The sequence below is a fragment of the Xiphophorus maculatus genome, chromosome 1 (assembly GCF_002775205.1).
Source record: "Xiphophorus maculatus strain JP 163 A chromosome 1, X_maculatus-5.0-male, whole genome shotgun sequence".
Lineage (NCBI taxonomy): Eukaryota > Metazoa > Chordata > Actinopteri > Cyprinodontiformes > Poeciliidae > Xiphophorus > Xiphophorus maculatus.
In genome coordinates this window covers 14353833-14376703 of record NC_036443.1, presented here as the reverse complement: position 1 = coordinate 14376703, position 22871 = coordinate 14353833, and the positions used below count along the sequence as shown (strand labels likewise).

At 42.9% G+C, this 22871-nt stretch overlaps 2 protein-coding genes across 7 annotated transcripts in view; one reads left to right on the top strand and one right to left on the bottom strand.

Moving 5' to 3' along the window:
• LOC102235612 (sodium channel protein type 8 subunit alpha-like) overlaps window positions 1-17493 on the bottom strand; it is a 64471-nt gene extending 46978 nt beyond the window's left edge. For 4 of the 6 annotated variants that reach the window (XM_023332426.1, XM_023332450.1, XM_023332416.1 and 1 more), the window contains exons 1-2: window positions 17274-17493; window positions 13271-13604 (exon numbers count right to left, since the gene is read on the bottom strand). In XM_023332426.1, the coding sequence (XP_023188194.1) occupies window positions 13271-13549 (279 nt within the window). In that variant the 5' untranslated portion in view covers window positions 13550-13604; window positions 17274-17493. Of the gene's footprint in view, window positions 1-13270; window positions 13605-16061; window positions 16085-16813; window positions 17074-17273 lie in introns of those variants that run through there. The other 2 variants (XM_023332432.1, XM_023332439.1) reach the window with 2 other exon arrangements.
• Window positions 17494-17613: 120 nt separating this feature from the next.
• On the top strand, window positions 17614-22068 carry LOC102234008 (acrosin-like). Its single transcript, XM_005801407.3, has 5 exons — window positions 17614-18074; window positions 19924-20107; window positions 20260-20534; window positions 21609-21751; window positions 21832-22068. Exons 1-5 carry the CDS (start codon window positions 17924-17926, stop codon window positions 22066-22068), a joined length of 990 nt encoding a protein of 329 aa, XP_005801464.3. The 5' UTR covers window positions 17614-17923.
• The last annotated feature ends 803 nt before the right edge of the window (window positions 22069-22871 follow it).

Sequence of the window (22871 nt, the reverse complement as noted above, 5' to 3'; positions counted from 1 at the left end):
GAAATATAAGAGGTTTTTGTTTCATGGCGTGTAGGTGAACTTTGACCCCTGGTAACCCCCCTTCAACATGCTCCAAAACTCACCAATTTGATAACTTTAAATCAGACATGCCTTATGATCAGACTGACCGAGTTTGAAGCCGATCAATCGAAATCCCTAGGAGGAGTTCGATCAAATGCGAAGGCTGTAAACGTCAAACTCGAGGTAAAAAATGGACCTTCAATACAAAATGGCCGACTTCCTGTGATACTTGCACTATGACATTACTTGTAAATTCTGAGCGTCTTAGTGAGCTCTACAACTGTACCGAATTTCAAGTCTCTACGATGAAGTAAGTGAATAGCAATGGGTCTGTTGAAAATTGCTAGTTGCTGCCGTTGAGCAATTTTTTTTGCGATTTTTGCGACGACCTTAAAATTCAAAATTTTTAAACCGCCTAGTCGCTTCCGCCAAGTTTGGTGAGTTTTTGAATATGATAAAGCCCCCAAAAAGGCGCACGAAGAGGGGGGCAGAATCGTAAGAAGAATAATAATTAAAGCTGCAAGCAGCCTCGGGCGGCCCTCGCAGCAAGCGCCGCTCCGGCCTATTGGCCACCGCGGGGGTTCCAGCCACCGCAGAAGCTCTCGCACGATTTCCAGAGCCGCAGCCAACTCCCCACCGCAGAAGCTCCGCCGCAGTTTCCAGCACCGCCGCCCGCTAGCCACCGCAGAAGCTGTCGCGCATTTTCCACACCCATCCACCAGGCGACACGCGTGAATGCGTTCGGCAGCGCTCCCCGACGACTGTCAAAAAATCTGGTGCAGATCGGTCGATGCGTCGAGGAGATACAGCCCATGTATTAACTTAGGGGGCGCAGTGGAGCCAAATTACATTTCAAACCCGTCGGGCTCTTTAGAGGTGAACAAAGGTCATACATATCCAGTTTGGCGCCAATCGGATGATCTATGCCTGAATAAGAGCCAAACGTATGTATATGGCGAGGGACTGATATTCGCCATTTGGCCACGCCCACACGGTTCAGCCAGCAGCGAGCATTGACAGAGTTTATCATCCGAATCATCTTGATTAGGTCAAGAGAGCCATAAACAGAGCTTTCCAAGGAAAAAAATGGCACTTCCTGTTGTGAGGGGGCGGGGCTTAGATGACGTCATAATGTGATGACGTAGGATCGACGGGCATACCACCAGGATTACTCAGGCAAAGTTTGATGCAGCTCGGTCAAAATATGTGGAATGTAGAGGCAAACGTATACGAACGGCGTTGCCGCCATTGAAAACTCTTGGCACTTTAAAGCAAGCGAGATCAACTTCCTATCTGTCATCCAACACAGAATCAACTTGATTAGGTCAAGAGAGCCATAAACAGAGCTTTCCAAGGAAAAAAACGGCACTTCCGGTTCCCAGGGGGCGGGGCTTAGATGACGTCATAATGTGATGACGTAGGATTGACGGGCAAGCCTCCAGGATCACTCAGGCCAAGTTTGATGCAGCTCGGTCGAAACATGTGGAATCTAGAAGCAAACGTATGGCATCGGCGTTACAGGTCACTTCGCCACGCCGCCACGCCCAGCTGCTATCTCAAAGCCGGTCGGGGTTGGAATCCTCAACACACCAACATGTCTTCTGTGTCTGGACACAGTTTCATGTTGATTAGGTCAAAGGGCTAAGAGAGCGACCGTTCACAGTAAAACATGACACTTCCTGTTCTCAGGGGGCGTGGCCTAAGTGATGTCATCATTTGACCATATGGTATTGTAAGCCACCTGATGTCGATCAATCACTGAAAGTTTGGTCCCTCTATGTGCTTTTGTATAGGAAATATAAGAGTTTCGTGTTTCATGGCGAGTAGGTGAACTTTGACCCCTGCTAACCCCCCTTCAACATGCTCCAAAACTCACCAATTTGATAACTTTAAATCAAACATGCCTTATGATCAGACTGACCAAGTTTGAAGTCGATCAATCGAAATCCCTAGGAGGAGTTCGATCAAATACGAAGGCTGTAAACGTCAAAATCGAGGTAAAAAATGGACGTTCAATACAAAATGGCCGACTTCCTGTGATAGTTGGCTTATAACATTAAATGTAAGTTCTGAGTCTTTTGGTGAGCTCTACAAGTGTACCAAATTTCATGTCTCTACGATGAAGTACGTTCATACCATTGTGTCAACAGAAAATTGCTAGTTGCCGCCGTTCAGCAATTTTTTTTGCGATTTTTGCGACAACCTTAAAATTCAAAATTTTTAAATTTTCTAGTCGCCACCGCCAAGTTTGGTGAGTTTTTGAATATGATAAAGCCCCCAAAAAGGCTCCTCTTTAGGGGGGCAGAATCGTAATAATAATAATAATAATTAAAGCTGCAAGCAGCCTCGGGCGGCCCTCGCAGCAAGCGCCGCTCCGGCCTATTGGCCACCGCGGGGGTTCCAGCCACCGCAGAAGGTCTCGCACGATTTCCAGAGCCGCAGCCAACTCCCGACCGCAGAAGCTCCGCCGCAGTTTTCAGCACCGCCGCCCGCTAGCCACCGCAGAAGCTGTCGCGCATTTTCCCCGCCCGTCCACCAGGCGACACGCGTGAATGCGTTCGGCAGCGCTCCCCGACGACTGTCAAAAAATGTGGCGCAGATCGGTCGATGCGTCGAGGAGATACAACCCATGTATTAACTTAGGGGGCGCAGTGGAGCCAAATTACATTTCAAACCCGTTGGGCTCTTTAGAGGTGAACAAAGGTCATACATATCCAGTTTGGAGCCAATCGGATGATCCATGCTTGAATTAGAGCCAAACGTATGAATATGGCGAGGGACTGATATTCGCCGTTTGGCCACGCCCACACGGTTCAGCCAGCAGCGAGCAATGACAGAGCTCATCATCCGAATCATCTTGATTAGGTCAAGAGAGCCATAAACGGAGCTTTCCAAGGAAAAAAACGGCACTTCCGGTTCCGAGGGGGCGGGGCTTAGATGACGTCACAATGTGATGACGTAGGATCGACGGGCAAGCCTCCAGGATCACTCAGGCCAAGTTTGATGCAGCTCGGTCAAAATATGTGGAATGTAGAGGCAAACGTATACGAACGGCGTTGCCGCCATTGAAAACTCTTGGCACTTTAAAGCAAGCGAGACCAACTTCCTATCTGTCATCCAACACAGAATCACCTTGATTAGGTCAAGAGAGCCATAAACAGAGCTTTCCAAGGAAAAAAACGGCACTTCCGGTTCCGAGGGGGCGGGGCTTAGATGACGTCATAATGTGATGACGTAGGATTGACGGGCAAGCCTCCAGGATCACTCAGGCCAAGTTTGATGCAGCTCGGTCAAAATATGTGGAATGTAGAGGCAAACGTATACGAACGGCGTTGCCGCCATTGAAAACTCTTGGCACTTTAAAGCAAGCGAGACCAACTTCCTATCTGTCATCCAACACAGAATCACCTTGATTAGGTCAAGAGAGCCATAGATGAAAGTTTCCAAGGAAAAAAATAGCACTTCCTGTTCTGAGGGGGCGGGGCTTAGATGACGTCATAATCTGATGACATAGAATTTTCAGGTATCACACCAGCATCACTCAAGCCAAGTTTGGTGCAGCTCGGTCGAAACATGTGGAATCTAGAAGCAAACGTATGGCATCGGCGTTACAGGTCACTTCGCCACGCCGCCACGCCCAGCTGCTATCTCAAAGCCGGTCAGGGTTGGAATCCTCAACACACCAACATGTCTTCTGTGTGTGGACACAGTTTCATGTTGATTAGGTCAAAGGGCTAAGAGAGCGACCGCTCACAGTAAAACAAGACACTTCCTGTTCTCAGGGGGCGTGGCTTAAGTGATGTCATCATTTCACCACAGGGTATTTTAGGACATCCGATGCCGATCAATCACTGAAAGTTTGGTCCCTCTATGTGTTTTTTTATAGGAAATATAAGAGTTTCGTGTTTCATGGCGAGTAGGTGAACTTTGACCCCTGCTAACCCCCCTTCAACATACTCCAAAACTCACCAATTTGATAACTTTAAATCAAACATGCCTTATGATCAGACTGACCGAGTTTGAAGTCGATCAATCGAAATTCCTAGGAGGAGTTCGATCAAATACGAAGGCTGTAAACGTCAAAATCGAGGAAAAAAATGGACGTTCAAGACAAAATGGCCGACTTCCTGTGATAGTTGGCTAATAACATTAAATGTAAGTTCTGAGTCTTTTGGTGAGCTCTACAAGTGTACCAAATTTCATGTCTCTACGATGAAATACGTTCATACCATTGTGTCAACAGAAAATTGCTAGTTGCCGCCGTTGAGCAATTTTTTTTGCGATTTTTGCGACAACCTTAAAATTCAAAATTTTTAAATTTTCTAGTCGCGACCGCCAAGTTTGGTGAGTTTTTGAATATGATAAAGCCCCCAAAAAGGCGCCTCTTTGGGGGGGCAGAATCGTAATAATAATAATAATTAAAGCTGCAAGCAGCCTCGGGCGGCCCTCGCAGCAAGCGCCGCTCCGGCCTATTGGCCACCGCGGGGGTTCCAGCCACCGCAGAAGCTCTCGCACGATTTCCAGAGCCGCAGCCAACTCCCGACCGCAGAAGCTCCGCCGCAGTTTCCAGCACCGCCGCCCGCTAGCCACCGCAGAAGCTGTCGCGCATTTTCCCCGCCCGTCCACCAGGCGACACGCGTGAATGCGTTCGGCAGCGCTCCCCGACGACTGTCAAAAAATCTGGCGCAGATCGGTCGATGCGTCGAGGAGATACAACCCATGTATTAACTTAGGGGGCGCAGTGGAGTCAAATTACATCTCAAACCCGTTGGGCTCTTTAGAGGTGAACAAAGGTCATACAGATCCAGTTTGGCGCCAATCGGATGATCTATGCCTGAATAAGAGCCAAACGTATGCATATGGCGAGGGACTGATATTCGCCATTTGGCCACACCCACACTGTTCAGCCAGCAGCGAGCATTGACAGAGTTTATCATCTGAATCATCTTGATTAGGTCAAGAGAGCCATAAACGGAGCTTTCCAAGTAAAAAAACGGCACTTCCTGTTCTGAGGGGGCGGGGCTTAGATGACGTCATAATATGATGACACAGGGTCGTCAGGGATCCCACCAGGGTCACTCGTGCAAAGTTTGGTGCAGAAGCTATCGACCGTTCACAGTAAAATACAAGACTTCCTGTTGTCAGGGGGCGTGGCCTACGTGATGTCATCATTTAACCATTGGATATTATTGGACACAAGATAATGATCAATAACTGAAGGTTTGGTGTCTCTGTCAGTTTTTGTGTTAGAATTACAAATTATTTAATTTTTTCCTTTTTAATTCAACATTGAACTGTCATTCCATAGGGCAATGCTGCCCTCTGGTGTCGAATTACTGAAATAATGAAACTATTTCAGTGGGCAGCAGAGGGCAGCATTGCCCTACAAACAACGAACATGGACTGTTTATTATGTAATTACACAGAAGATCTCTCTAATTCATTGTGAGGGGGCGGGGCTTAGATGACGTCATAATATGATGACATAGGGTCGTCAAGGATCCCACCAGGGTCACTCGTGCAAAGTTTGGTGCAGAAGCTATCGACCGTTCACAGTAAAATACAAGACTTCCTGTTGTCAGAGGGCGTGGCCTACGTGATGTCATCATTTAACCATTGGATATTATTGGACACAAGATAATGATCAATAACTGAAGGGTTGGTGTCTCTGTCAGTTTTTGTGTTAGAATTACAAATTATTTAATTTTTTCCTCTTTAATTCAACATTGAACTGTCATTCCGTAGGGCAATGCTGCCCTCTGGTGTCGAATTACTGAAATAATGAAACTATTTCAGTGGGCAGCAGAGGGCAGCATTGCCCTACAAACAACGAACATGGACTGTTTATTATGTAATTACACAGAAGATCTCTCTAATTCATTGTGAGGGGGCGGGGCTTAGATGACGTCATAATATGATGACATAGGGTCGTCAAGGATCCCACCAGGGTCACTCGTGCAAAGTTTGGTGCAGAAGCTATCGACCGTTCACAGTAAAATACAAGACTTCCTGTTGTCAGAGGGCGTGGCCTACGTGATGTCATCATTTGACCATTGGATATTATTGGACACAAGATAATGATCAATAACTCAAACTTTGGTGTCTCTGTGAGTTTTTGTGTTAGAATTACAAATTATTTAATTTTTTCCTATTTAATTCAACATTGAACTGTCATTCCGTAGGGCAATGCTGCCCTCTGGTGTCGAATTACTGAAATTACTGAAATAGTTTCATTATTTCAGTAATTCGACACCAGAGGGCAGCATTGCCCTACACATGACAAAGCCCTTTGTATTACACAGTCGATCACAGGGGAACTTTGAGCCTTGCTAACCCCCCTTCCACCTGTTCAAATGTCACCATATTGATAACTTTGAATTGGACATGCCTTATGATCAGACTGACCGAGTTTGAAGCCGATCAATCGAAAACCCTAGGAGGAGTTCGATCAAATGCAAAGGCTGTAAACGTCAAACTCGAGGTCCAAAATGGACCTTCAATCCAAAATGGCCGACTTCCTGTTGGGTTTAGAGCATGGCTCCAAGAGACTTTTTTGTACGTCCTGACAAGATACACATGTGTACCAAGTTTCGTAATTCTAGGATAAAGCATGGCTTGGGGCTGATTTTTTAAAATATTCTAGGGGGAGATGTAGAGAAATTAGGCCACGCCCACCAAATTTCGCTATGGATTCCTGTTGGCGGGTGTATAAGGATCCATCCTAGTGAGTTTGGAGCAGCTCTCCCCGAAACTGTGGAATTCAGAGCCAAACGAAATTCGATGGCGTTCGCAACGCCGCCACGCCCACCTGCTTCATCGCAGCCGGTCGGGGTTGGAATCCACAACACACCAACATGTCTTCTGTCTCTGGACACAGTTTCATGTTGATTAGGTCAAAGGGCTAAGATAGCGACCGTTCACAGTAAAACATGACACTTCCTGTTCTCAGGGGGCGTGGCCTACTTAAAAAAATAATTTCACCACAGGGTATTTTAGGACACCCGATGACGATCAATGACTGAACGTTTGGTCCCTCTATGTGTTTTTATATAGGAAATATAAGAGTTTCGTGTTTCATGGCGAGTAGCTGAACTTTGACCCCTGGTAACCCCCCTTCAGCAAGCTCATACAGTCACCAATTTGATAACTTTAAATCAGACATGCCTTATGATCAGACTGACCGAGTTTGAAGCCGATCAATCGAAATCCCTAGGAGGAGTTCGATCAAATGCAAAGGCTGTAAACGTCAAACTCGAGGTCCAAAATGGACCTTCAATACAAAATGGCCGACTTCCTGTTGGGTTTCGACCATGGCTCCAAGAGACTTTTTTGTACGTCCTGACAAGATACACATGTGTACCAAGTTTCGTAATTCTAAGTTAAAGCATGGCTTTGGGCTGTTCATTTAAAATACTCTAGGGGTCGCTATAGAGAAATTAGGCCACGCCCACCAAATATCGCTATGGATTCCTGTTCGGGGATGGATAAGGATCCATCCTAGTGAGTTTGGAGCAGCTCACCCCGAAACTGTGGAATTCAGAGCCAAACGAAATTCGACGGCGTTCGCAACGCCGCCACGCCCACCTGCTTCATCGCAGCCAGTCGGGGTTGGAATCCACAACACACCAACATGTCTTCTGCCTCTGGACACAGTTTCATGTTGATTAGGTCAAAGGGCTAAGATAGCGACTGTTCACAGTAAAACATTACACTTCCTGCTCTCAGGGGGCGTGGCCTACGTAAAAAAAAAATTTCACTGCAGGGTATTATAGGACACCCGATGCCGATCAATCACTGAAAGTTTGGTCCCTCTATGTGTTTTTGTATAGGAAATATAAGAGGTTTTTGTTTCATGGCGTGTAGGTGAACTTTGACCCCTGGTAACCCCCCTTCAACATGCTCCAAAACTCACCAATTTGATAACTTTAAATCAGACATGCCTTATGATCAGACTGACCGAGTTTGAAGCCGATCAATCGAAATCCCTAGGAGGAGTTCGATCAAATACGAAGGCTGTAAACGTCAAAATCGAGGTAAAAAATGGACGTTCAATACAAAATGGCCGACTTTCTGTGATAGTTGCACTATGACATTACTTGTAAATTCTGAGCGTCTTAGTGAGCTCTACAACTGTACCGAATTTCAAGTCTCTACGATGAAGTAAGTGAATAGCAATGGGTCTGTTGAAAATTGCTAGTTGCTGCCGTTGAGCAATTTTTTTTGCGATTTTTGCGGCGACCTTAAAATTCAAAATTTTTCAACCGCCTAGACGCTTCCGCCAAGTTTGGTGAGTTTTTGAATATGATAAAGCCCCCAAAAAGGCGCTCAAAGAGGGGGGCAGAATAATAAAAATAAGAAGAAACAGTATGAAAACAATAGGCCTTCGCAGCGCTTTGCTGCTCGGGCCTAATAATAAGAAACAGTACAGAAACAATAGGCCTTCGCAGCGCTTTGCTGCTCGGGCCTAATAAGAAACAGTACAGAAACAATAGGCCTTCGCAGCGCTTTGCTGCTCGGGCCTAATAAGAAACAGTACAGATACAATAGGCCTTCGCAGCGCTTTGCTGCTCGGGCCTAATAAGATGTTCTGACACGTCAGTCTAAAGCACAGGTGTCAAACTCCAGTCCTCAAGGCCACTGTCCTGCAGTTTTTAGATGTGCCACAGGTACAAACCACTGGAATAAAATGGCTTAATAACCTCCTCCTTGTGTAGATCAGTTCTCCAGAGCCTTGCTAATGACCTAATTATTCTGTTCAGATGTGATGCAGCAGAGGTACATCTAAAAGTTGCAGGACACCGGCCCTTGAGGACTGGAGTTTGACACCCCTGGTCTAAAGTAACTCAAAATAACCCAAAAGAAAGGACAAAAGGGAGCACCAAAACCTCCCAAACACAAGCCTCTAGCTTGTTCTGAATTTATCTAAAGCAGATTCAAACCACTTAGCAAAATAAGCAAGAACAAAATTGTTCAAACTGTCCAAAACAGTTACCAAACACAGAAGGTGGGGGTCAGCTTTACACAACCTCTTCCTGCTAGCTGCCCCACTAGAGGAATGATCACAGGTGTCTTTTATCTGGTGCAGGTGGGCCTCATCAACGTCTGATTGGCTTTGCTGATCCAATGGGGTGGCTGCTCTCCTGCAGCCTCCAGGCAGCCAATCAGAAAGATGTGTCTGCACAGCTGATCCTGCATACCCCCAAAAAAACCTGCACAGCCTCAAGAGGCCAGGGGCCATAACAAGTGAATAAAAACCTAACACGCTTAAAGCACACTGTTCCAGTCTGACCACAGTCTCCCTCCTTTGGGACGTCATAAAAGTAGAATTGGGAGTGAATAGATGCCACACATTTCTTACAGCAACACAAAAACAACAGCGATACTTAAGAACAGGAAAAATGAAGCATCATAGTGTAATTTATTACACTGACGCAATAAGCGGTTAATCAATTAATCACACGATAAAATAAAATGAGCTTGATCATTTCTACTCTGATGATTAACATTTTTTTGAAGGGCAGTTTTGTTTAGTGACATCCTAATCTATTTTATTTGTGTTTTTGGGCTGTGTGTGGTTTTTATTTCCTTTTTATTTATTGTATTTAGTTGGTGTGCTTTATTTTGGATATTTAAAAAAGTCTTCCTGTTCCAGTGCAAAGTGTTCTGTACAAAATTAAAGTTTATTTGTCTTTGAGAAGGCAAACTCGCATTCTTCTGCCATTATCAATATATTACTCAAAAATAGTCTCACGACAACACTGCTATGGTTTATCACTATAATTTCCGGGGCAATTTATCATCATCAAAATTCGAGGTGCAGGTACTATGATTTCTGGCACTGAGGCGAGTCTGGTCTGTGGGCCTGTCCACAGTGTCCAGATGGGTAGCTGGCACCCAGGGTGACTGGCCAAGGTTTTACAGATTTGTGAAGTTGATAGCTGTCTAAATAATTCCCCACATGAGAGATCTGCTGTACTCCTCCTTGGTCTTCAAGATGCTGTTTGTTGACAAATATTCTCAGTTAAACATCTGAGGCCTTTAATAAGAATAAACTATGAACAAATGAACAACATTTATTAATTGTATCATTTGTGAGGGCCATAGCTTGCACTTGGTTCAGTTAGGAGTATCAGAGTAGAGCCCCTGAATGCAAATGCACACCACACTTTTCAGGTGTTATTTTAAAAAGTTATTAATTAAGTTAATTAATATTTGTAGTATTAATGTGAAAAAATGTTCCATTTAAAAAGAAACTTTTGGCTTGCCTTTGAGGCAGTTAAATACATGAAAATATGTCTTATTGTGACAAAACGAAGAGAAAATGTCTATAAAAGTGTGTTAACGCCACCCATCAACAAGTCAATCTCTGTAAATTTTCAGATAACTAACATCCATTTATATCAGCTGGGTGCCATTCAGATGCCATTCAGGGAATGTTTTCTATCACTGGTGCATATACATTCCTTAAATCTGTGCTTTTTCCATTTGACAATTGTCGTTGCTCGCTTTGCTCACATTTCATGTCAATAATAACATTGACATGGGCAGGTGGAAATCTATAGTAATATATAATATATATATATATATATATATATATATATATATATATATATATATATATATATATATATATATATATATATATATTATACTGTATATATATAATATAATATACTGTATATATATATATATGTATATATATATATATATATATATATATATATATATATATATATATATATATATATATATATATATATATATATATATATATATATATATATATATATATATATATATATGGGGTTGTTTTTTTTGCTACATTTAAAACTAGTACCTGACATATTGTGTTTTTCATGCTTTATAGCCCAAAGGAAAAAGAACTGTCAAGTTAAACCTAAGAGAAAAACCAAAAATTACTTTAGGCCAGGAAAAAACCCCATCGGTGCATCTTTATATTTTAAGCATTCTTCAGCCAATAAGCTGCAGCAGGAAGGTTAGCAGGAGAGCTCATGCATCCCTGCACATGCAGTCCATTTTATCCCTTTCCTTCCCTCTGTCACTTAACTTCCCTCCAACTCTTTAAAAATCAACACACTGTTAAACCCAGGACGGGAGGACTGTGGTGCGTCATCACCCAGCTCTGCTAGGACACAAAATGAGAGTCACAAATTAGCACCTGCCGTGGTGAAAGATGAGTCTGAACCCCCTAACCCCTCCCTCCGTCCTGCAGACTGTGGACAACAAAGACACACAGATCAACCACCAAGGTCACCACCTGATCTGACGTCACGGCGCCACTCAACATCCGAAGCAGCATCAGCTCTCCCTTCAGAATGAGGCTGGGTTGATGGACCATAATTGGATTTGCCGGAAGCACAAAGAGCGAACAGGACTGGCGCAAAAGTCGAGTCGAACCAGAAAGAGTGCATTCGAGACCAAAACAGAGGAGAAATAAGGGGGAAAACCAAAAGATGAAGGTATAAAGATGGAAAATAAACAAGCCCCAATTAAAGCTGGACCATGTTTTCCACGTGTCAATTGAATCGTGTCTCCTCCTTGTGAACTGGGCTGGTGCGTTACATAACAGGCAGCGTGCACGGAGAGAAGACGGGGGGGTATGAGACGGAGACAGACGGAGAAGGAAGAGGAGCGCAGGGCACCCCCTTGCTCGCTCACACATGCACCGAATCAACACCAATCACTTCACCTGATCATGACTAAACACATCATTAAAAGCTCCGCTGTCCAGAACGCATGGACATGCATACATTTCTGCAGCATTTCTTACAATTAGTATGTGATTTGTTTACTTTTTTTTACATTTCTATGTTGAACAAGTCATAGAAGAAGATATTGCTGGAAAGTTCACTGAGCATCTGCAGGAAGAGCCATTTTATGAAAGATTTTCCCAGCTTCCATGCAAGGGTGAATAAAGGATAGCTCGATTTTTTTATATCATGTCGTTTCTACTTGTGACATCTGTAAACAGCTCTCCCTCATGCTCAGTCTGACTCATCCCACATTAAAACAACCTTGGTCTCCTTCAGCTGTTTTAGGATGACCCGTCGCCGATTACAGTCGGAGCCAGCCAAGGTCACACCTGGGCCTCCTCACTCACACTGACGTGACGCGAGGCGTGACAGAAGCCCCAGAGAGACACGTGTCCTCCTGTAAGACAACGACTGTCCTCTCTGCTTCCTCTTCCTGCAGCGGATTAACTCCAGAACAATTTGGAAGCGCCGTCATGTGGAACAGGAGGTTTTCAACCTTAACTGTCCCTGACCTTTTCCCCAAAGACCAGAGAGCATATCAGCGATAGCGGCTCTCCTCTCACTTCTTTAAAGAAATATTATTGCGCTCAAATGAAACAGATTACCAAAATAACTGCAAACGCCGCACATCTGGAGGTCAGATTGCAAAAACTCACCTGAAATAATGTTACCATAGAAAACATCTGTATTCATTTGCAGTGAGCCTGAATGATCATCACAGAGATTTTCTCATATCAAAAACTCCAACAAACAACAAAGAGAGCCTTTTACGTAGCATAAAGAGGAAAAACAGGCCAAGCACGAGGAGTGAAGTGTGATGAAATGTGATTGATGTCATATTTAAACAAATCCCCGGTCTATGATATATCTAATTTGTGATTTTGGCAGCTTGAGAAAGAGCAACAAATCCCTAAAACCATGCTGAATACTTGCTGAAACACACTTTTACGTGACAGAAGTAGTTAATATCTAAAATTCAACTAATGGAGTTAGTAGTTTGCTTTTTCTCTAACAATCTGGATTGGTATCGCCTGAAAATGTCTGTGTCCTGGTGTGGCACATTGTTAATTGGCCAGAGATTCAAAATGACTAGTTTTCCTCTGATTATTGAGTGAAGTACTAAAACATTTGATTTTCAAAAAATGAATCCAAAACACAAAACTCCCCCCCATTTATAGTCAAATTTATCAACGAACAGCATGGTTTTTCCATGCAAGTTTATTAAAAACCCCTTTTTTCTTTTGCCTTTAAAAACCACTACTTCTGTCAAAATACCAGCAGCACATTTTCTTCTCTTTTACGTATTTTAGTCTTAAGAATAAAAATCTGTCAACATCGATGTTGGCCAAGAAAAGTCTCATCGAAGCATCCCGACACTCTGGTGAACCACACTAACCAGAAACATCCATCCAGTTCTCATCAAAAGTAAAACAAATCTAATAGTTGTGCTTAGAGGAGGGTCTTCTGCAACTCACTTTTTGAGAGTTCAGGTAGAACGGATCCAAATCCTCCAGTGGTACCGCCACCATTCCTTTAGGGATGTCCCCATAGATGTAGGGCAGGCTCTTCCCGGCCTCCAGGTCGCTGTTGGGTTTGGGTTTATTCTCGTCATCGTCGTCACGGTAGCTGCTGTCCTGCTTGGGTGGCTTCTTGTTCTTCTCCTCTTTGAGGCGCTGCTCAAGGACCACCAAAGATTCCCTCGTGAACTTCTTGAAGCTATCAGGTCCTGGCGGTGCAAGAAGGGGTGCAGCCATGTTTTCATCCTGCAGCTACTTGGTCATTAGGTGTGTCCCATCCACAATAGCAGCTCTGCGAGAACAGAAGGTAATGAGGTCATGAAGCATGGCGGCGCTAATAAACACAGCAAATACATCTGTGAAATACTCCGTTAGAGTGCAATTGAAACACTTCTGAAAATTCAGGAGTATCTATTTGAATTAGGCAAGTACCGATGTAAAGACGCACGAAGGTTTCAGAAAATCCAGATACCATTCCTGTTACTGCATACTGTCTGTCAGCTGGCTGAAATAAGCCTACTGTCCTCTTGCTTACAGCTAGGGTTTGTTGATATGGACTAAGAATTTTATCATGATATTTTGTGGTACTATTGAAAAAACAAAATGGTGATCATTTATTCTAGCAATTAATCGGTTAATACCGCATTCTGCATATTTTTTCAATTACCACATAGAAGTACATAAGGAAATGCAAATAAATAATTAAATTCCTTGTTTCTAGTGATCATTTATAGGAAAGGATGCATCTGCAGCTAAAATATATTTCTAACATCAATATGTGAAAGGTTCAGCACTTCCTGCTTGACTTAACATCATTACAGTGTAGGGCTGATCTGCTGATTATTTTTAATTAATAATTGGAAAGCAAAATTTGCTTATTAGTAGATTTTTTAATAGAATTGGAACCGGGTGAAGGTGCAGCGAGGCTACTTGAGGAGTTCTGCATAAAAAATACTTATAGATAAAGAAGGATTTTTAATCCTAAAAAGATTTTTAATAAAAAAGAATGTCAGCCTACTGCAATGTATGCCCATGTAGTGTATGGACTCAACACTTGGTTTGGCCTCATTTTACATACCTTACTGCATGAATGGAGCATGGCATGGAGAAGATCTGTTTTTCTGCTGAGATGTTAAGAAAGCCTTAGTTACTTTAACATCGACTTTCAGCTGGTGTGCATCGTTGGGTCTGGTGTTCAGTTTGATGATACTCCACAGATTCTATAAACCAGATTTTGGTGGGGTTTTTTATTTTATTTTTTTATTTTTTTTGGCAATGTGAACAAGTCCTACTGTAAATGAAATCAGGATCTCCATAAAAATTGTTAGCAGAAGGAAGTATAGAGTGCTGTAAAGCTTCCTGGTAGATGGCATTCAACTTGATCAAATACAATAGACCAACATCAGCAGAAAAACATGGCTTCCTAAATCGTCACTGACTGTGGAAACGTCATGTTGAACCTTCAGCAGCTAGGATTCTGTTCCTCTCCACACTGCCTCCAGTTTCTGGGATCTGGACTTAAAACTAAAAGGCAAACTTTGACTTTCATCTGAGAAGGACTTCTGGTCCACTGAACCACAGTCAGGTCCTCTTTTCCTCAGCCCAGATAAGACGCCTTGTTTCTGGATCAGGAATCAGATGGTTGTAGGACACATCTGACTCCAGCTGCAGTCTTTCTGAATCTCCTCCAAACTCTTGAGAACAACAAAGCTGTTGTTCTCCCTAATGTTTGAGTCCCTAATTCTGCCACACTTCAATTATTAAGTAGCACTTTGTGAACATCAAACTCCTTTAGTAATGTCCTTTTGTGGCTAAAGATCGCTCTTTTTTTTGCCAGTGATGAAATCAGTGGAACCTGCTACCCACCAGTTAACCCACTATTGTAGACTCAGGACTCTGTCTGGACTTAAAACATACGGAATTAAATACATTTTAATAGCTAGCAGCATTGTGACTACATGCTTTCAGTTTACTTGTTGTGATTTCTTGTTTACTTCTGTTTTATTTTTTCTGTAAAGCCCTTTGGTCATCTTTTGGGTATTGTAAAACATTATATAAATAACCGTTTGTTGATGATATGACTGTCTGCTGGACCACTATCAGGTCAGCAGTCTTTAGGCCATATTAGAATAATATTTATTTATTATTAAAAGCATTTTTTATTATTATTCTCATGTAATACTCTAAGTCATAATCATTTAGATTAACAGAAATAAACAATTAAGACATATGACACCAGCTTCCCTTTTTGGCATTAATTGCTGAAACATATGAACTTTCTGATGTTACCAAAACGACGAAGCACTTGTATGCTTCAGCTTGTGATTGAGGGAAGGTGGATAAAGCCTGAACAGGACCGTCAGCCATATCTGAAACACAAGGCCCGTCACTCCCCTGCTCCCCTCTTGCATAACGCTCTCTAATTGCAAATGCTCGACGTGTGAAGCTGAAAAAAACACCTGAATCCGTCCGACCTGGGATGAAAGGGAGCAAAGAAACGAACCCAATACACGCAGGGAGAGGAGAGAAGGCAGGCAAGCGCGCAGTACACACCGAGGCGAGCGTTTTTATAAAATGGACCCCGGAACCTTCTGCTGCTGCTCTGCTGGCGCTGTCCGCTTCAGCACCGCGCCAACGCACGCGCACAAACACGTGCGAGGCGCGCGTGAATGCGTAAACGCGGGGTGCTTTGGAAAGAGAGGGGTAGAGGCTGAGTGGGCAAATCAGATTTCATTAAAATAAAACTTACGCTTCCTAAGTATCAATCTGCAGGCTAAGATTTATCTTTGAATTTAACCTGAGTCATCCAAGCTGGGTTATCCGATCGCATCCTGGGCGTGTTTTCGCTGATACTGGCAAACCGCATTGAAGAAAGTGTTTGCTAAAAAAAAAAACCCCGATCAGGCAGAAGATGGGGCCCCGAGTGGCCATCATCTGTCATTATGCTAAACATTTCATCAAGCAGGAAAAGTCCTGGTCCGCCTCTGAGCTGGAGGTGATACTGCGCAGAGAAGTGGCCCGCTCCAACCAAAGCGGCCGAAGCAGCACTGCTGCAGTGGGTGGTTTGTATGTTGCAAATGTCACGCTGGGAGACACGGGTTCGCCAGACTTGCGCGTTTCCTCCTATTCCCCCCCCCCAAAAAAAAATAAATCACTCCCAACAAACACAAGCCTGGAGATACGCGGTGGTGAAATGCATCAAGTGCGATGTTGTTGGGGTTTTTTTCCTCCCTCTGTACATTCTGTGCGTTTTTGCGCGCAGAGCATCTGCACCACACCCGAGGAGCCATGTCGACTGCCAAATCAATAAGCGTCCGTGTGTGTGCAAAAACACAGCGCGGAGAGTTAACGCGAAACGGGGGGGGGGGGGGGGGAATAAAGCAGCACATACAGTTTTGAAGCATGAAGACATCCAGTTAGATCAGCAGTGGACGGTTTACTGCCGCGCTAAGATCACCTGGAGGATCGGGCATTTCTTCACTGTCACGGCTATATACTTACACATCCTTCCTCTGAAAGCCTTCTGCTTCGAATGCATCATCCTGGACTCTCAAGAGTGAAACAACAACAAAAAAGGATGCAAGAAAATTGCAGATTTTCAATGCAGGCTGCGCCCTGAACCAAACCAAACCTCACTTAGAAATCTTTTTTTTCTTTTTTTTTTTCTTTTATCAAACTGTTCGACGGGTTCCAACGTTTCCGCATAATCCACACAAAATGAGACATAAATATAAATCTTCCCTTTGCTCTAATCCAGATGGCAGATTTGTCAGAAGGCGCTGACACCCTCTTCCTTCCCGCTCCCCCCCCCCAAAAAAAATATAAATATATTTAAAAAAAAAGAGAGAAGACGCGGAGCAGCGAGCCGCGCTGCGACATTCAGCCCACTGAAGGAACAAAAAAACCCCACCTTTCAGCCACGATTCATCCCAAACCCGCTGGAAATATGAACGATACTCACTTATGCGACGGTTACAGTGAATCCGGTGAGTCGGTGCAGGACTGCAGATGTGGGGAAAGGTTGAGGAGAAACTGCGGTTGTCGCCATATTGTTGCCGCTATCTTCCCCCCTCAGTGCGAGCAGCAGCTTCCCTGCATAATTGATGACTCTCAGCAGAATGTGAGGGAGTGTCGGGGAGTCCGCCTCGGAGTAGAAATCCTAAAGGTCATTCAGGCCTGCAGCTCCTGCAAAACCCCACAGCGCGACTGATTATCCCGATCAGGAGACACGAAAGCTCTTCTCTTTTTTTTTTTTTTTTTTTATGTCCATCTGACTGAACGGGTTGACTCAGTGCGAGCCGAGTTCAGCGCAGGAATTTATTGTTTCTGGGCTTTCAGTTTTACGGCCGGCAACTGCATGATCGTGCTCAAAGGAAATGAAAAATATATATTTTGTAAATCACATTAGATATAATTCAGATTTACTGTATATAAGAGGATGTAACTAATGAAACAATTTTTTATTTTTTTTTTAACTCAGTAAACGTTGTATTTGAACAAATACGCTGAAATGTGGCTTTCACTCAGCTGGATGAAACTTTCTGCTTACTGAAAAATACGAAATGTACTGCAAAACGAGTTTAAGATTTCACCAATCAGTTTAAAGTGACTATGACGTCACGGGAGAAATTGTTTTGGTTCGTCTTTAAAAAAAAAAGAAAAAGAAAAGAAAAAGTCCAGAGGCTCAAACTGATGATGGGTCTGAAGTTTTTGCTACCGTTTTTGAGCGTCTTGTGTTTGGCCGCAGCCGCTTCAAAGCAGAGTAAGTTAAAAACGGGTTGGAAAGTCATGTGGTTAAAAGCTTGTCTTTGAAAATTAAAAAAAAAAAAAAAAAAAAAAAAAGTGCAGAGTTATGGCACCTTTGCTCTTTTTGGTTTTTTTTAGGAAAAACCAAAAAGAGACAGAGTTGCTCCAATTCTGTGTTCCTGAGTTGTTAATTGGGACAGGATCCCAAATAACAACTCAGTTCCATCTGTCTGATGATCCATTGTTCATATGCATCATCAGACAGTTGTGTATATTTTTTGGGACCCCAGGTAACGATGTGTTTATTTATTTTAATCTAACCTGTAATTTTACTTCATGAAGTCAATAGGGGGGGATTTACCTGTTTCACATTGATCTGAGTTTCTGGGAACATTTAATTAGTAATCCATGCATTTTTGTTTTCTCGGGGTATAACTGTCAGAGTGAACTACTTTTAAATTCCTGGCAGCACAAATTCCCAAGTTTATCTGGGTACCACACATAATAATAATAATAATAATAATTAAAATACTGATAATAATAACACAATTGCCAAAGCTCACTGTTAGAAAATAGCAGAAGACAGAGGCCTGTTGGGTCTCTAAGTCTCCATAGCAACCATTCTACACCTCAACTGTTTTTATTTATATGTTTGGGAGGAGATTTTCTAACCTCCTAGCAAATATAAGTATGTAAAGCGTGATCAATTTTACAAAGACTTTCAAGGTTTCCCCCACAAAACTTGCTAAGCCCGGTGGTTGGGTGTCAGGGCAGTCATTCATCCAACAGCCCGTCGTGTTTTTGAGTTAAAAAATGTTTCAAGTTGACAGGAAACTTGGAAATATCACTTGATAATTGTGTGTTATTGAAAGATTACCGCCTGAACACCAACTATAAAGTCTTTAAAAAATGCAGACATTTAAAAGGACTTAAATAACTAAGCAATGCTTAGCCTGGTGGGGGCACAAGTAAAACCTGGTGGCCCGCCAGGCTGGGGGAAACCCTGGACTTTAGATGTGTGTGCGTTGTGGTGTGTGTGCTCACTGGTAAGTTTGGTGGAGGATCTGTGATTGTTTGGGGGGTTTTTTCATGATTTTAATATTTGGTTAATATCTGATTTAAGAGGATTGTGTCAGACACTTAAAACCCAGGATATTTATTAAAATAAACATAGTGTACTTTAGCAGAAAAATGGCTCATCACTGGGTCTTTCAGCAGAACATTGATCCAGAACATTTTTCCAAGACAAAATGAACCTTCTCCCACGGCCCATCTCGGTCCTCCGAACCCAATCCTGCAGAAAACCTGTCAAAGGAAGAGAGCATAAGACAAGATCCCAATTAACAACACAATTTGATTTTTGATATAAAACTGAAATAATTAATTAAAATAGGCATTATTTACAATTTAGTTTACTTTCAGAAAATACTATAGACTATACAATTCCTTAAAGCATTGTGGGAAATTGTGGACTAGTCACCGCTTTCTTCACAGTTAAGAAGATGTTCTCAGGCTTGCAAGTTTCTCCTTTTTTTTTCCTCCATAGGCAATTACTCCAGTTTTAGCCCCACAGGACACGTCTCTAAAAATGAAGGTGTTTGCCACTGTTTGCAAACAGTAATCTGGCTTTTTGGATGGCTTCTTCCTCTCTGGTTGACCTTTCAGCAAATATCGGTAGAGTATTTGGATAAAGACACTATCTTGCCAGCTTGAGCATCTTCACAATACATTTTCCTTTTGTTCTGTGGTTGAGTCCCACATTCAAAAACTTATGTGAAACTTTTACCAACATCTCATCTAAAACATGACGTGGTTTTTATTTTAATGCAGAAGCTTTTTATTATTATTATTATTTTGCTGACCAGGCTGTGGGAAGCGGAAACTGGCAGGGCCGCCTGGGGCATCCCGGATAATTGGTGGCCAAGATGCCACTGAGGGAGCGTGGCCCTGGCAGGTCAGCATCCAGTTCCTGGGTACGCACTTCTGTGGAGGGACGATCGTCAGCAACAAGTGGGTCGTCTCTGCAGCGCACTGCTACCACAATTACATGTGAGTCCAACTAAATCTCACTCGGTCTCTAGAGAATACAAAGTGGTAGAGAAAAAAAAAAAAGAGAGAGAATCAAGCACAGAGAAACCAAGTTCGCTTTGATATGGCAACGTCATCAGCAGAGAGTTGGATTAATTTGGTTTTCTGTTCAGATGGCACAGCAGCTTCTTGACCGTGTTGGTGGGAATAACAGCGCTGTCCAGGCCTGGGCCTCACTCCCAGAGACGCGGCATCAAAAACATCATCATACACGAGAACTACGACTTCAACACATCCAACAACGACGTGGCGCTCCTGCTGCTCAAGACCCCCATCTTATTCACAGATTACGTCCAGCCGTGTTGCTTTCCGATGAGCATGAGCCACCAGGTCGCCCTCAACCTGAGCAACTGCTTCATCACCGGCTGGGGGAGCATCAACTACAAAGGTTGGTGCCATGGCAACCCTTCCCTCAGGTGTGCAGAAAAGCATCAATTTATGATAAAATATGACTATAAAAGTTTCTGTTCATGTCATATTTACAATTAGACAGCCTCCTATTGATATGTGGAGCAGCTGGCTATCCATTCATCCATCCATCCATCCATCCATCCATCCATCCATTCATTCATCCATCCATCCACATTCTTTGATGTTTAACCCTTTTTATTGCTGTTATTGAGCTTTCCTGATCATATTTGACTTTTATTGGCAAAAAATAAATGACAATAAACCCCTTTAATGTCAAAGTTAGAACAAATTTCTGCAAAAAGAGACTATTAAATAAAAATAGGTAATATGAAATGAGTGACTTAATAAATATTTAATATAGTATAGGTATTTAGTAGATGCAGCTTTGGCTACAATCACAGCATTGAGTCTGTGTGGGTATGTGGCGGTCAGGTTTGCACATCTGGACACGGCGGTTTTCCTCCATTCTTCTTGCCGAACTCAGACTTCAATCACTGCACGTCACCACAACCGCACCATCCCCAAGCATGCCGGCAGCATAATACCAAGGGAATGCTCCCCAGCAGCAGGCCCTGGAAGCCCCATGAAGGTAGATGGTAAAATGAACACGGGAAAATATGGAGAACAATCCTGGAGAACAATTAGTTTCCACCTGCAAGAGAACTACGGCTTCAGAGAACATTTAATGTCCGGCAAGACAACAACCCAAAGCATCAAGCAAAAGCTGCACAGAGATGGTCTAAAGATAACAAGTCTGATGTTCTCAAGTGGCCAAGTCAAAGACTCAGTCTCAATCTGATGGGGAGTGTGTGGCTTACTTGAAAAGAGAGAGCTGCTCACATGATTTCCACGCAACATGACGGAGCTGAAAGAGTTCAGCAAGAAACAAACGAGTAAAATTTCAGCGTTCAGATGTGCAAACTTGACTGAGACCCGTCCACACAGCGCTTAACGATGACTCTACTAAATACTGACTTGAAAGGGCTGAATATTTGTGCAGTCACTTATTTCATGTTGATCAGTTAGGTTGTTTTGCTTGTGTTTCTGGCAGGTGGAGCAGTGGACATGCTGCAGGAGGCTGAGCTGGAGCTCATTGAGACGGTCAGATGCAACCAGAGACACTGGTACAACGGGTTGATCACAGAAAACATGCTGTGTGCAGGAATGCTCTCTGGAGGAGTTGACACTTGTCAGGTTGGGTGATTATTTTACATTTTTGTATGTTATTAAAGCTGCTCAGTTACTCAAGTGTAACACCCTGATGGGTGGTGCAGGGCGACAGCGGAAGTCCACTGCAGTGCTACAGTGAGAAAGACGACAGATACTACCTAATAGGCGTAACGAGCTTCGGGGAGAATTGTGGACACCCCCACAGACCAGGAGTCTACTCAAAAACCAGCTCGTTTGGAAAGTGGTTTATAGAAAATCAGCTGAAAGGTAGAGCTTCTTCACACATGCTCTCCAGCACGCTGATATCGGTTCTGATATTTGCTGCCTTGACAATGTTCTGAGACGGTCACTCTTTTGTTGCAAAAGACAGAATCACTAAACCACTATGCAAACATGAGCTGTGCGTGCTGTCTTTATTTTTACAAATGTTTGAAAACGTTTCAATAGTTTTGGTTCATTTATAATTTACGGTTGATTTAAAAGGTTGCTCGCCCCTAATGCTTTTTTACAAAGCAATAATGATCAACAAAATCAAGCCTTTTGACTAAGACATTTACAAAGGAAATCCTTTAATGTCAAGGTGAAAACTGATTTCTATAAAAAAGTGCAACATGAAATAGTTGATTGCATAAATATTCACTCCTTTCAAGTCAGTATTTAGCAGACGCACCATTGGGTGCAATCACAGCTCTCAATCAGGATTGCACATTTCATTTTCCTGTTATGTGATGGACAAGCTGAAAATAGCACATAATTTATACAGACAGAAAAAAATATGCATTTCCCCCATATATATCTTTATAATGTTTAATATGTGTTAAGATTATACGATTATTTTAAACCTACATCTGCCAGGGTTTATGATTAATTTACGGTTTATCTGCAATAAGTAAATGTAGTCCATCCGTTTAATCTCAGTAAAAATTCAGATGCTCTTTGAAGGCCTCAGTTGTCTATTAAAGAACATTAGTGAACAAAACACCTTCATGAAGACCAAGGAACACAGCAGACGGGTCAGGGACAAAGTTGTGAAGACATTTACAGCAAGGTTAAGCTATAAACAACTGCAGGGTTCAGTTCATCATCTGAACATGTAAATGGAGTACAAAGCTACCAAGACACAGCATCCCTGCTCTGACTAGTC